The sequence below is a fragment of the Pocillopora damicornis genome, chromosome 8 (genome assembly GCF_964200805.1).
Source record: "Pocillopora damicornis chromosome 8, jaPocDami1.2, whole genome shotgun sequence".
NCBI classification, from domain to species: Eukaryota; Metazoa; Cnidaria; class Anthozoa; order Scleractinia; family Pocilloporidae; genus Pocillopora; species Pocillopora damicornis.
The window spans coordinates 12,803,189-12,819,062 of NC_142677.1; the positions used below are offsets into that span (position 1 = coordinate 12,803,189).

A 15,874-nucleotide genomic window follows, 5' to 3' on the forward strand; every position below is an offset into this window, starting at 1 on the left:
CACGAAGATGAATGAAATTTTCGCCATCATTTTTGTCATAGGACAGAGCTCATTAATTATGACTAAGGCTATGTTAAAAAAAAAAAAACAAAACAAAACAAAACAAGAAGAACAGGTAACAAGTACGGTTCTAACTTGATAACCACTAAAAAGATTGTGAACTGAATCTTAAGTCTTCCTGAATTCCTACTGTGAATTATCGATGTTTCGAACAATTTGACGGAAATGTGTGGGAAAGCAACTCAATGAGGGGGGGGGGGGGAGGGGGTATGCCTTGTACGTGGGATACATACTTAAGCAAAAATGGAAATCAGACAACTTCTGACTCACTCAACAAAGTTTAAAACCGCGTGAGATGAACACGGGGTAATGCTGGTCTCCGGCGTCCCAGCAACCATGTAAAAAAGCTTAAAGAAGACTGGGGCGGAGGTTGAGACCCAACATAAAGGTAAAGGCTGATCATTTCACGTTGACCGACGTAGAAAACCTAACGTGACCGTGGCACGATAGAGTTAGATCCGCGTGTTGGAACTGAAACTGAGGATAACTATTTTGGTCTTGTCGGCAGTGTTAACTCAGCGAAAAGTGACGACCTCAGATGAAACTCAAGTCCAAATGTTCCCCAGTTGGCCAAAGCCATATATAAAAGGCGTGGCCATGAAAAGTCAGCAAAATCTCTCTTATCATACTGATGTCTGGATTAGAAGGTTCTGGAAAGATAAATTTAGTCCTACAGATCTTTAAATAACAATCATATCAGACCAGAAAGATTTTACAGAACGAAGGTATGTTCCAAGCTGTCTCGTTGGTCTCTTTCCCGATCGTAATCACATGACATGACTCGAATTCCCAGCCCTCTTTGCTCATTAATTCCCTGAGGCGATTAACATGGAATTTCTCCCCATAATATCCATACATAATCCAGCAAACAGGTAATGAGAATATTCAAAATTATCAGGAAGTTAATATCTTGATCTTTCACCAAATTCCCGAAACCAGCTAGAGAGGAGAATGAAAAATCGGATCTTAAGAGATAAAGGGTACACATTTCGCCCACTTTAACCTGGACATTTCGTTCCTCCCTACATGACCTACAGTGAAAACAACGCCATTACATGTGTTTTTTATTCATCACATTTCACGTATTGGAACCTTTCACAGCTCCATTTTTCACAGCCTTCAAGCGGTTAATAAAAAATTAATCAATGTATACACCTTGCAAAGTTTTAAAAAGCAAACAAGAAAGCGATGAAACATTAGATTTAGAATTAACAGCGAATTAAGTAGCATTAATTATTTATCTTAGTTGCGTTATATTTATTTTACGCGCGTCTGAAGTTAGTTCAATTATATTTTCTTGTCACTTTTCATGGCAAAAATAAGCACCTGGATGACGATAATGGGTAATTTGATTTTTCCACGAAGAATTTGACGCAAAAGCAAATTCTTCAAAGGAAAGTGAAATTATGCAATACGTATGGATGGAGTGTAAAGTGGAGTTCGAATAACCACGGAAAATGATTATCGATTTCCACGCAAATCATAACGAATCGAAAGTTATCACCTAACAATGTACCTCATTTCATTCACTTGGCTAAAGAACAATTGTAAAATCTCATCAAATTAAATTACATTACACGTAAAATCAAACTAAAGTTGACACTCGTACGATGAAATGGGCGAGACAAGCAAAAAAATAAAAAGTTAAAAACCAAGACTTTTAACTAAAATGAAATATTAGTAAATAATCTGTAAAAAGTATTAAATAAAAAGACTTAAATTTGCTTGACCAAACCCCTATTTTCTTCGTCAGTGAGCAAATTCAAGCGCAAAAGTATCCTAGTCACCAAGCGTTCCCGCTTGCTTAGTTGTCTGCTCGAAACCGAGGAAGAGCTTCTCAGCAAAGTTACAGATGCATGTTTTGACCAAGCGGAGAACGTCCTGGAAACCAGGTTGCGCTTGAGGTAGCATTCATTGCTATTTCGGCAGGCCAGTCTTGCCCACGCAGTTAAGATAGGTAGCACACCCTTGAAAAAACTTGTAAATATAAAATATGTAAAAAAAAAAAAAAGACTTTTTCACTTTTGATGAGGGTCTTCAGAGTTACAAGTGCACGTAAGTCTAGCCAAGACTCCGTTTAAGTTTGGTAACAAGGAGACAAACCCAAGTAAAAATTTCACATTTCACAATTATTATCAGTACAAGAGACATTGTACGGTCGAGTAAAGATATAAAAATAAAGATCACTATTATCTTAGATATACAACAATCTATCGATTCTTGGCAATCATCTATCGATTGACCCATCGCTTGATTGATTCCTGCCACTCCATATCTTCGTCATCTGTTCGTTGGGTACCTTCGTCGTCGTCGGTTTGAATGTAACTCTCGTCATCCGTCATTTGAGATCGGGACGAGGTCTTGTAATCTCCTTTGCGAGCGTTGAGGTCATCATCGTCTGTATCCGTATCGCCTTCGGAGCCTGCTCGTCGACCCTTCGGAGTTTTTCCGCTCCTGCTCGGACCGTGAAGGATAACTTTCTCCGATGGCTCTGTCATGACAATGTCTCCATTGGTCAGGTTTGAATTTTCCCTGGCTTCCTGTGATTCCAGTGATTCCCTAATCTGATTGACTTGCTGTTCAAGGGCCTCCAGATCAGTGTCATCTGTGTTTCCGTTGGGAAAATTCACCGCTTCGTCTTCATCCTCTATTTAAAGAAAGAAGAGAACAAAATTAAGTTGAAGGTTTGTCGAGTGTTACATACTTTTGACGAATAAACACCCCAAAAAGCTTAGACAAAATACGTTTTCTAACTATTCACGACTGAGCGGATTTCAACAGCTTAGTTGAATTAGAACTATTTTTAAGATAATACTCGATACCATAGAGAACATATCTATCTTCTTCAACAACTTGTGGTGAGGGTGATTTCTATTTCTACCACTTGCTTTGACTTGTTATTTACAATCTCCTTCCTTAATCATCCTCGCTCATTTTAGGGGCATTCTTATCTCTTTGGAGGCTTGTGCACAAGGGTCAAGATTAGGTTGTCCTCTTCTACCCTTAAACCAAGGGTAAATGTTATCAATTTGATAACATGCTATTTCTTCTGACACCATCTATACATTATCCAACAAATAAGTAACGTATCAGCGCAAAAGGGTTACCAATTTCTCTAACCAATTTTCTACGACATTAACAACAACAGTGAGAAATGGAACCAGAGCGTTACAAAGTTGAGACACCTCTCTATAACCCCTATGAACATACATACCAGAATTAAGTTCTTTGACGAGCGAGGACATCGCACTAGTCACATTGTCAGCAGCCAATAGCAGATCATCTCTCAAGTTCCTGCCAGTGGCTCGGTCTCCAAACGCTTGCTTGATATCACCATCTACTCCACTGAGCGGAGGAGGCTCCGATCGAAGGCCTGGTTCTGCAGCAGATGAGGACAAAGGAGACCTTTCGAAATCCAGAGGCGAGCCTTGATCCTCCATTCTCTGTGCCTTAGGGCTGCGTGGCGCCCGGGGTGAACCGGCCTGAGGATCAGTGAAAAATTGAGTTGAATGGCGAAGGTTTTCAAAAGCGCAGGTTACATAAAAAAGAGTAATACAATTTTTCAATCGAAAGAAATTCGGTACTGCATTTGGTTCGCTCTAGTAGCTGTGAGAAACTGAGGGAATTAATAGATGCCTCAGAAAACGATACTCTCTCAGAGAGAATCCAAAGTAATGCATATCCTTTCATACAAACATGTTCTCAGCAATTAGACGAAAGTCAAAGCTATCTATTCGGCCTTCCGTGGCCTCAGAAGACACGATTTACCACGCAAACACTGCCGTACAACTTGAGGCTTATTAAAGTAAATGTTCCCAAATCCAGTATCCATTATGGAAACATAACTTCATACACAAAAACTGCAGTGAAAGTTGTTGAAATATTTCTTATTCTTAAACAATTATGAGAGAGATTGGTATCTTCTTGGCGACCGCGAATACATTGCGAGCATCGAGCTCTCTATTAATATTAAGTGCTTTTCACTTAGGAGGCTAGCTCAAAGGAGATAAAGTGATATCGTGGTTAGGGCGTTACCTGATAACGCATGTACGCACATTGTGTAGACAGAGAGATGCATGTTCCTTTAAAATTCAGTTTTTTAACATTAAGAATAATAACTGTAACATCTTTTCCCACGATCTCAACTATTCATTAAACCCATTGCAGACCAGCTCTTTGAAGTGCAGCAAGTGTTTCTGCACAAAGGCAATATCGACATAGGAGAATTTAACAAAAAGGATTGACGCAAACGAATAACAAAAGCTACCTTTAAAAAAAAGTATTTACATATACTTTTTTTTTTTCTTTCTGGAATTCGACGAGAAAAACGTAGGCGAATGTATCTCACGCCATCCTTTTACGTAAATCGTTAGTCAATTACATACACGTGCAAACGTTTTGTCTTCTCAAAAACAATATTGATCTTCGGTTCAAGAGAACGAAATATTTAATCACTATGGCGCGAGGACAAATTCAAAAAATGTCTTCAAGCACATTACTTATATAATGAGAACCACGTAATTGTCAGTAATGATATTATAGATATAACAGCAATATCAACAGGATCATAGTTCAGTTCAGTTTATTTGCTAATTAACCTGCTCCCACGCTGAAGAAAGATGTCTGATTTGATAAACGCAAAGAGATGCAAACTTAAAAACTGTCGACGAAGGTATTACTCTACTGATTATGAAAAGAAACACAAAATTCCTTCTGGATGATAAAATACAACCTTCATGAACATTAGACTTCACGTATCCTTCACAAGCTATTCCAATACTTGTAGCTGAGAGAACGTGAGACAGATCTCGTTCATTCCACGTCGAAAACACGTGATTGCCCTGGTGGTTTATTTTGGCCCTAGGAGCACTTGGACTTTCAGTTAAGATGCCTTGGTATTGCTCGTGGGAAGTTAAAAGTGGTTTATATTAAAAACATTAATAAAACATTGAGAGAATTTATGGCCGAGTAAGAGTTGTTCACTGATTTTAAAATAAATTTAACTTTGTTACTTGAGAAATGTACACAATTTTCTGGTAGTATATAACTCAATCACTACTTTCACAACAAGACCGCGTTTGCTTTTTTTTTTTTTTTTTTGCTTCACAAAATCTAGTAAGAAAACTCAGCTAGTTTTCCTTTTTACTTCTCTTTCGTAGTAACTAATAAAACATCTATTCACAGATGAATAAAGCTCAAGTCCTCGAATTCGATATCGTTCATTTTCGGGAAAGAATCTGTAAACATTGTTGGCCTCAAAGTGAATTCACGTATTATTCCACTGAGAGATTGTTTCAACATAACGCGACTTTTCCACATGGTGACAAAAATATACATGCTATGAGACAAGCAAATAGACTATTACCGCAAGCGCGGAAATGACGTAGACATTTTAAGGCATGGCGGCCATACACCCATACCTTATTGAGACTAAAATCTCAACTGAGCAAAGGCAGATGGTAAGGCTTTAGCAAAGGGGGAAAGCTCTGAGGTTTCTTTCGAAATTCCAAAATGGGATTTAAATTGCATTTCTCATACCATTCGTTGACTTTCCATCAGTTTTTTAGCTTTCACAGCTGGCAAAGTCGAGCTCAGCTTGGACACAGTTCACTAAAAATTTGCTACATTTTGACGGTTTTCGGTAACGAACTTATCGCGGAAGAATTAATGGGAAAAAAGCGGTTCTGGTTTAAAAACAAGTTAGGGATATGAAATTTAAATGAAATAACGATTTAATTGAAGGGGAATAAACGCACTTTACAAAAAATTTTCGCGCCAAAAAATTGCGTAAGCCTAGCGAGAACACGAACTCCTTCATAGTAAAACTAACGCCACACAACATCAATACTTATAATATCAACAAACCATACCTTAAGAGAATTAAACTCAAAGGGAACTGCATCGTAAGAACACCCTCCAAACCCTGACAATGCCCTTGTCACTGTGCACGACACACATGGTGCTTCAAATACAGTAGAAAACTTCGCTAAAATATTTGTCACAACGAAAAAAAGCACAGTATACGACAACGCTTTGTTGTTGTTACAAAAACTGAAAATTTTTCCTATAGAAATGGCCTTGGTTTCCATGTCGAGGTTGCCGCAGCGCCGGGGAACTTAAAGAGATGTTTCCACTTCAGATTTTTTGCAAGCAAATAACAGCTACAAATTGAAGATATTTAAATAGCAGCGTTTCTGCTATGACGCAGTTGACAGACAAATAAAAAGCCTGCCCCTAAGAATTATGTAAGTGATGCCGAGGAAAGATAATAAGTTAAATAATTCGCGCAATATTGTGTTTTCTTCCGAAGCGAATATCTTACATCCGGTAAAGCATACCAAAGTTAAATTTAGTACGGTAATATAGTGGTTTAGAGGGAAACGTTGAAACGCTTAATTATCTTGGACCTTACATTTATAGCTTTTTACCCCACCTAAGGCTATTTCTAAGTCTTGCCTTTTACAGTCAAATAGCATAAATATCTTCACAAGAAGAAAAAAAAGCTCACAATCTTATCAATAACACTTAAACTCAGTGAAGATAAAACATCCATTGATGAACAACGAAATAACTCCAAGGGAAGGTAGGTTTTAATTTAAGTTTGGCTCGTGAGTGTGAGAAATAGCATTGCTAGGATAAGTTAAACTGCAAGAATGCAATTTATTCCTTTATAAGAATTGAAACAGGAAAGCGCCAAAACCCAAGGCATTTTTTTGAGAGTTTTCTCCGCAGTTATTGCCTCTGAACCGACGATGCATGACGAAGAAAGGCACCGCTTATAAAATATATAATTTTGTAGAAAATGTGAAATGAAATGCGACCAACAGAAGTTACCACAAAAATTTGGGAACCACTTCCAAAAACAAATATTTAAGATTGATTAGGAGCAGTCGCTGATGTTCTGCTGAGAGTAAAGGCAGGTAAATTTATACTCGAACCAAGTGACCCATCCAGCCATAGCTGATCCTGTTTTACTTTACATGAAGCAACTACGGGTATTACTACTCCCCCCTGGATGGGACTCCACAGTAAATAAGGAGAAATAACGTAAGAAAATTCGACAAAAGTCTAACTCCAAAGGGACAGACATTGACCCTTTCTCAAATATATTAATTTAAAGCTCAATTAGAAGACGACTCGTGAAACTATCAAAGGTTAAGTACTGAAAAGTCTGCGCATCGACATTGTACGTCCATCATCGAAAACTGAACCATCAAATTCTTCGTTATAACAACATGGTTTACTAAAATCTTATCTGAAAACTCTTAATTTAAATCATTTCTTGCTTCTGAAAGTACACTCAGTTCAAGTTGGCTTTTACAAATCTTATTTACATGGCGACGTTGATATTTCTATCACTTTGAAAATGACAAAGAATACTCGAGATCCTAGAGGAATATCGATATAACATGATTCGTCAAACCAATATCAGTGCCATTATCTCAAATCCATCTTTCAACTACTAAGCCTGTGGAATGCAAATGAGCTAATGTAACTAAAACTGTAGGATGAAATATCACCAGTATATAAGACCTGGTTCTTATTTTTCACCACAACGATCCATTTTAAAAATGAAAAATCTGCGTGCCCACATATTTTTGTCTGTTTCACAGCGCGCACTAATGAAGTGGCAGTAACTCAAGATCAGACAATTGATCCTTTGTAATCTTCTCCTCGACTGTCTGATTAAGAGTGTATTGACAGTAGAACGAGAAGTTTGATCTTCATCGTGTTTGAGAGGCTTGGGGGAAAAACACTTGATCAAATAACCGACAAACGGTCGATAGATCTTTAGATGAGGGCTCCTCTACTATATAAGCATGTTTATGATTGGTTAGCTTGCACTTTACATTCCACGACGGAATGCAGTCAATTACTAACTGTCTCTTTTATCTTAATTAGTTTGTCTGAAAACAGTTCAAAACGAAGCGAGATGAGTCGCCCAGTTCCTTTTAACTTTGCCGCTCTACAATCGATAAAAACAACGGCAACATCGATAAGTGTATCCACATCAAAGACGGTTTTTAAGTAAGCAGCGACTTTCACTCTTTGGACATTGGCAGTGCAAGGCTGCATTTTAGGTCGTTCAAATGGGTTGAAACGTGTCGTCCCTGGGTGGTACAAATTTAACCCTTTCCATCTAAAGATTTAAAAAAATCAATTTCCGACATAGTCCACCATGTATTAATTGGAATTTAAGCTCTAAGAATTGGGCGTTCAACAGTATCCCTTATTTACATTTTTTCCTTTTATTCATCACCTCTCTGCTTGAAAATGGAGCAGTGCTGTAAGGAGAAATTCCGTTTTGGTCACTAGAGGGAGTTTACCATGATGACAAACTCAAAGGAAGCAATAATAAGCCCGGTAGGGACAAGAATGATTAAGATTGAAAAGATTGCTTGGGTTGGACACACAAAAAAATTGTAAAACTTTTTAAGATCCAGAAACGTTTCTCTCGCCTTCTGACCTTGTAAACCACTGAATAAAATTGGGTGTGGGGTTAATTAACCTACTTCAAGTTATTAGTGAAAATCACCTTCAGATTTCTTCATTTATTTCATAGCATCATAATAGATATGTAGTGACGATGTAACAACAGCCAACAATCACTAATAGTGGATAATTGCAGTTGAAAAGGATTATTCAGTTACTGCCCTTCATTTGCTTAAAGAAATCCTTACTAAAGTCAGATACATGGGAAGACAATATCTATTGCAAGTTCTTAGAAAATCTGTCTTTCAACTGATATCGTACAACCTCTCACTCCATAAAAATAACCACAACTATAGGTTTCACTGCAAGGTGAGGTTAGTCACATTACTTGTCACTTGAAACTGGCCAAATAAAAACCTGTCCATCTAAACAAACAACGAAATGATCCTCAGAGCTACACTGAGTTTGAATAGATAGCATAAACAGAAGACCAAAAAAATCGCGGTTCCACGGTAAATAAACAAGTGACTCCCAGATACTACTTGCGCGCTACTGCCAACTGACCTATGAAACCACATTCAAGGAGCGAGGCAAATCTTACAGAGTTCTTAACTTCCCACAAGAAATCTGATCACATATAGATGAAATACATCTTTCTTCATACATTTATGTTTTACACCTGTGATTAATTTCACTTTCCAATTAGGTGGTTACCTTCCACCTTCTAGAAATGATTCTTTTTTTTCCCTACAGGGATTAAGATGATCCTGGAACATGAGACACAGCAAAAAAATCGGTAAAAGTCACTTTCAGCTTCTGAGGAGTAATCAGGTTTTGTTGCTCCTAGTTACTTTTCACTTAACGATCTGGAAGCTAATTCTCCCGACTGATACCCACACATATCATACCAGAGAATTTGTCTTTTATCAAGACATCAACCACTAGGTAATAATTTTCACAATTCTAATCACCAATACCTATGATTGAGTATCAAACTTGTAAAGAAATAACAATACCGATAACTGCTAGAGAAGAAAGAGTTAACTATTCTTTAAAACACTTTCAAAAATTTCCACGACCGCAAGCTGTCAATTCTAATATCAATTCAAAGCTAGAATTCGTTATCTCCCAACGAAATTTTACTAATCTTATAGTTTGATTCCCTTTTTGAGGCTATAACAGCTTATAGTCTGATGCATCAGGGACTGATATCATGAACTTGTAGATTAGTATAGAATGTTCTGTTTTAAGTGTAAAGCATTAGGAGGAGACTTCATCTTATCACTCATGTTGAAAATCTTCCAGTAACATACATTTTTTCATTGTTATCTTCAATTTCGGCGAGCGAAATATAACGCAGAATACAAATTCTTTTTTAACGATCAGAGGCAATATTTGCCATATTGCACCTGAGAAATCATCCCACATAAACAAGCAAGTAATTTAATCCACAGATAAAATAGCTTAAGCTGACCAAAACTGAGGAGGCTTTCAAGGACTCCTTGGGCAAAGGAGCTTGCGACTTAAACTTAATACAACGCGGACAGCTAAATCACAAACTTCGATTTCCATAGGCTCCATCAAAATCACTGTCACAAACTACCACGCAATCACCGAGTGCTGGCCCTGACCTTCGGTCGCATAAGCATTTACCTAGGATGGTATTGAGTCCAGTAGTCTCAGCAGCAGTCCCTTTAGTGTCAGACTCTCGAGAACAAAGGATAAATATTTGGATTTGTAAGAAGATATAATTGTGACCTTGGGAGTGGATGGAAGTGTTTACCTAGTATAGGAAAGAGTAGGTCAATTAGAGCGGTTTTCGATTAGGTGTCATAAAACCGAACCCAAAGCAATCAGAACAGCCACCATGGTAAAGAAAATATCACCAGGAGCCACTAAGAACTTAAAGTAAAAACAAGCAACCTGCCTGAAGCGCTGGAAAACGCGAGTGACCCAGTCACGATTGGTTTTCATTGGGCGTCAGATTGGTTAAGAGCAAGAGCGAGAGCGAGTTTTCTACATCAATCACGTTAAAAGAGTTGCGTTTAAGGCAGAGCGCGTATTCCTGGGTCGAAGAAGAGACCAAGATTGGGAGCGACGAATCAAGGGAATACTGAACTAGCAAGTGATATATCCGCAAATACTGTTAACCTAAATAGAGTCATTGATCTCCCTCATTACCTTGAGTGAGATCTATCGGCAAAAAAAATTCTGCAAGAGTTTGCTTCTCACAAACAAAACACTAGTTCAATTGACAAGGTTATCAAACTTCACTTTTTTAATACTTTATGACCAATGCCTTTCTTTCCGTTTGTTAAAGTTGCTCTGCAAAGCGTTTACTAAACCGCAGTTTGACACTTCTAATTATTTCACAAGTTAAAGCAGTGCGAGTAGCTTGACGAGCTCGCAAGACGTTTCTTCCTGATGTGATAGGAAAAAATTTGGTCTGCTCAGTTAAGATGATTTAGACTTCATGCTTGCAATACTTAAGTCGACATTTAGCAGATTTCCTTGAAGTGGTCGTAAGTGAAAATTTATCTTACCCGTAACCTTTTAATCTGAATACTATTATTACCAAAGCGATAACACACAAAGCACAATGCTTCCTAAATTCATATTTCTTCGGATTTACAATAAAGATTTTTGAAATGTCACCAATAATTTCAAAAGCAACAGCAAAGATAAGAACAATCGCTCTTATGCGCCGACTCTAAACATTTTTTTTAAAGAACATTTCAATAAACATCAGTATTTTTGGGGGGTCGGTGAGTCACGTGACTAAAATGCAAAAGTCACGTGATATCACTTGAAGCTTAAAACCATTTATATACTCTGTTGGTGAATACTATAATAACTCTAAGCTAAAAAATTAAAACCGATTAAATTAATATTGTCTCCGCACAATTACGCAGTTATTAAAAATATAAAAGAATATAGAGCACAAACGATTTAAGAAAAGAATTCATAAGTACGAAACCTTAAAAAATACATATGTAAATATATTCATTCTAGTTACAATTTAAAATAAAAAAAATAGAAAACAAATTAAAAAAAACAACAACAACAAAATGAGCTACTCTGGCACATACTACAATTCATTGTTTCGATTCTCAGACTCAGGCCGAAACAGAACTTGTGCAAGAATTATAGACATGAAACAAAACCTGTTACGGGGGGGGGGGGGGGGGGAGGAGGGAGGGAAAGGGTGGAGGGGGATGATTTAATTTAATTTATGGACTCCTGTTTAATCCTATTCATGGTAAACACCCACCCATCCCACCCATAAGGAAATATTTTTGAGACACAACTAACAAATTTAGCTTAGACAGATTTAACACCGAAGGTGTTTGATATGTTGGGATAGTAGGCCTATTAGAGGTCTTCCCCTATAAGGGCTGTTATGAAATCTTTCGCCAGAACTGTTGCGTGACAACAACGTAACAGCTACAGGTAGACCATGGGTGAATCAATGCATACAGCGATCTTCCAAGGTAGGTTCTTCAAATAACATAATAATGAAAACTGATCGTCCTCTCGTCTTCAGATTCATATGTTTTCTGCCTGCAAAGAGACAGAACAAAGTGGATTAATAAAACACGACCAAGACTTGAACATAATTTCTGAGTTTTTCTTTTTTTGTTCGAGGGCACCGTCTCGCTTAATTGCTTTTTCCATATCTTTTTTTTTCAGGGCATCGTAAGTTTCATGCCAAAAAAGGTTTCACATGCACAAAATTAATTCAAAAATTAGTAGCTGAAGAAATTAGACTACTGCATGTAAACGTATGAACGTAAAATAAAAAATTCCTATCTTTCCAAAAGAACCAAAATAAACAACACTCATAAAAGTTCACTTTCCATTAATCCACTTTGTTCAGTCCTCGTTACAAGTATAGTAAAGAAAAAAAGACAACACAAAAAAAACAATAAATAGGTTTAACTGTCACTGACTTGAGTTAACAAGGAAGCAAAAATAATTGTATAAAGAGCTTACATATGGTTACAAGTTTATGGTTAAAATTAATCCAAAGAAATCCCTCCACCAGTCAAGCTTTGTACTTGAAAGTAAAAGCACATTAAAACACTTTGCTCTTACAGTTCATCACTGTTTGTGATTCACTATCAAAAAGAAGCCGCTGAGCATAAATGACTGACGAGATCAGGAAAATTTGAGCTCTTTCGTGTTTAATTCTTCACCCAAACACTGGCAGTGTTTCTCCCTACTCCAGACGTATTAAAGTGGACAGTCACTCTCCCTCCGGTAATAGGCGGGGAAGGGTATGGGAGAAGGAGGGGGTGTACCACCTGCCACGACCATCGGTAGAAGATACAACGCCATGAACACTTCGAAGCTGTCCCATATTTTCTCTCAATTGAAAACGAATGCTCCCAGTTTCACGTTATAGATTTCTGAAACCCCATTTTAGCAAAACAATTTCCCTTTCACCCTCATTTACTCTTTGACGAGGTTCAACAACATTCGCTTGGTTCGTCGTTTCTGTTTCAAGTCAAGCCAAGTTTTACCATGCCATTTTTCCTGATGCTGTGAAGACAATTGTGCGCCCTTTTTCACGGCTGTAATAAACAATTCCCTCGTACGTGCCCCTAAAATATCTTATAAATGGCGTCGCAGTTTAAACGCGAAGAGGAATGTTGCTGCTAAGTTGCAAGATGACGAAAAGGGTAAAATATAGTTTCAAGAAAACGCAATTTTATAGAAATTTAAAAACAACTACTGCACATATTCCGTTCGATAACAAACGGCGTGGTCATACCAAAAGGCGACATAAGTGTTTCTATGAAGTAGAGTACAGTTCACTTCTGGGACGAAAAGCGCTACTAAATTCAAAGTTTGACAAGCCAACAATACTGAGCTACTTTTGGGCTCACAAACAGCGTGACATCTAAACTTGGAAGGCAAATGGGCGGCGGTTATAGTTATTAACTGTGTAATCATACTTGAGGAGGAAGAAAAGCGCGCCCAGTGTGCCAGGGAAACGAAAGGAGCGACAAAGCCCCAAAATGAAACTTTTTGAACACGCAAGCTTGCAGTACTTGTGCAAATCCTATTACCCAGCCTCACACAATCTCTGATACATTAACACAAAGAAAGGTAACTCTCATTCGAAGAACAAAAAAAAAAAAAAGCGAGGGTAGTTTGCTGTAAGTTATCAAGAGGTTTGCACCCCGGCAATATCTTTCAGTGTACGTTATTGATGATGTAAAAAAATTATTACGGTACTGGGAGAAAACTTGTTTTTAACAGCAACTCTGATGAAAAACGAGCAGCTTTCAGAAATTAGACCTTTCATTAAATTCACGTGTTTAGGTTTGAACACCAGATGAATGCGAAGATTATCATTCTGAAGAGAGCTCTGAAACATTGCAGGCAAAGGCGTCTTTCCGGTCCATGGCAAGCTCTCTTCCTTGAGCAACGTTTTTTCACTGTCGCTCACATTTCCCACCCTTGATAAGGGCTTAATACCTTTCCTTTACTAAGGTTCACTTTCTTGGCAATCGTACCCAGTCCCCTGCTTGCTTACAAAGGCAATTACACCCACTGGCGCAACTTACATATTTAGGAACCTTACACTGCATAGTTCATACGGGTACTTACTTTGAGCAGGTTCATCAGTCCTTCTAACTGTACCATCAGTTCTCGGCGGCTCTCTTGCAGCGCAGACATGCGCAATTCTAATTCATCTTTTCGTTGCCGTAACAACTTGAGTTCAGCCAATAGCTGGGGATTTTGTGCGATTTGGGCCGCTGATCGGGATGTTTCCTCATGCTCGTCGCGCAAGCGTCGAATTTCTTTTAGGAGAAGCCTGTTTAAAATAAGAAAATTTCAGGAGCTCAGATTATGAGTAGAATATTATTCTCTTTGTTTGTATCAGGAATTAAGTGGGCAATCGAGCTGAAAATTTCCTGTCTCTACTCCTCGTTTCCACAAAGAACGTTTTCAAAAAAGCAAGCAAAAAGCGCGACACTGATGAGGCTAGTGTATGCTCTAGATCACTATGCTGCAGTCATTTTAAGAGTCCTAGGACATCCTCAAATGCGACTCAAACCTTATCCGGAGCCAGATACAAATGAATTAAACACCTTCAACTAATGCCCTTGCTGGTAATTAATCTGCCAGATTAATTACCGGCAACGACTTTAAATGATCTCCACAAAAAAAACGTTGAACGGTGAACGTTCATTGCGTATGAACTTCGAAGTTTTCTAAGCCAAGACACTGAATTCTCACACCCAAGAGTATGAATGGTACCAACTTTGCGCTATGTTGGGTCTTGGAATTTTGCTTTATGCCCCGGAGACCAGAACTTAACTCAGACGACTTATAGGCCACCTCACTAAGTTGAAGACATAACATACTTTTTCACCAAATGAAAAATTAAACAACTACTATTGTTTAATATTCAATATGTTCCTCTTTCCTTATTTTCTCTTTTGAAATTGTTACCTGTTTTTGTTTTGCAGAGTCTGCATGAGTTCTCTCTGTTCCCTGTTGGCGTCAATGCTTGACTGACTTGGAGACTTGGTCACTTTAGCGGCCGGTTTCTGTCGCTAAAAAAAACAAACAAAAATGATTACTACGTTGCTCCTCAAAAAAATTACTACAAACTACGCCTGTGAGCCTCTTAAAAATTTCTTTCTGAAAGTGCAAATTGATTTTGTCATGCCACACTGTTTCCTTACGAACTGAGTCTGAATTGCTAAGAACACTCATTTTTCAAGCGCAAAACTCAACACTAGAAATGTAGTTGTGCTTTCCAAAAGGAAGGATATATTACAGGGATGTATGTGGGAGGTATGGAGTCAACTGAAGACCCTTTTAACCGAAAAATAAACCGAGAATTTCAACCAAAAAGTGGGCCGAAAAATACTTTGCGCTTTCGTGGGTCTAGATTAGCATTTCACGACTTGATGCTTGCGTGACTTTGAGAGATAACTTCCCACACATTGCGCTCACTGTAATTATAAAGCGATCACTAGATTGCTCGTTGCATAGGTCACCTGCGATTAATTTACCCGTGTAAGATAATGAAATACCCCGAGAAAAAGAAATTCCTTTCACACCCTTAATAAAAATCCAAACGGACACGGCATGATGTCCATTCCAACTATTGGCTATCCTGACCGAGAAAATCATCAATTGATAATTCTTCCAACTAGCTACAAACGATAGTTTACTTCATGCGCTGAGGTAGTGATTAAAAAGAAAAAAATTCACAAATCCCACATATCTGACTACTGCATCTTAGCAAAGCATTTAAATGTGTAAAGCAGGCCTTATGTTCATCAATTCTGAAAGTCAAAGTTATCTATTTCGATTTGTTGTTCATTAAAATTCGATGTTAATCAGCGCGCTGCAAAAC

The 15,874-nt window shown here is 38.0% G+C and overlaps 1 protein-coding gene across 1 annotated transcript in view; it reads right to left on the reverse strand.

The window, feature by feature from the left end:
* Nucleotides 1-1,111: 1,111 nt before the first annotated feature.
* Nucleotides 1,112-15,874, reverse strand: part of LOC113678739 (dystrobrevin beta) — a 32,838-nt gene continuing 18,075 nt past the window's right edge. Inside the window, exons 17-20 of the mRNA XM_027195645.2 lie at nucleotides 14,959-15,062; nucleotides 14,110-14,317; nucleotides 3,275-3,542; nucleotides 1,112-2,707 (exon numbers count right to left, since the gene is read on the reverse strand). Coding sequence (XP_027051446.1) covers nucleotides 2,292-2,707; nucleotides 3,275-3,542; nucleotides 14,110-14,317; nucleotides 14,959-15,062 — 996 coding nt within the window. The 3' untranslated portion in view covers nucleotides 1,112-2,291. The remainder of the gene's footprint in view (nucleotides 2,708-3,274; nucleotides 3,543-14,109; nucleotides 14,318-14,958; nucleotides 15,063-15,874) is intronic.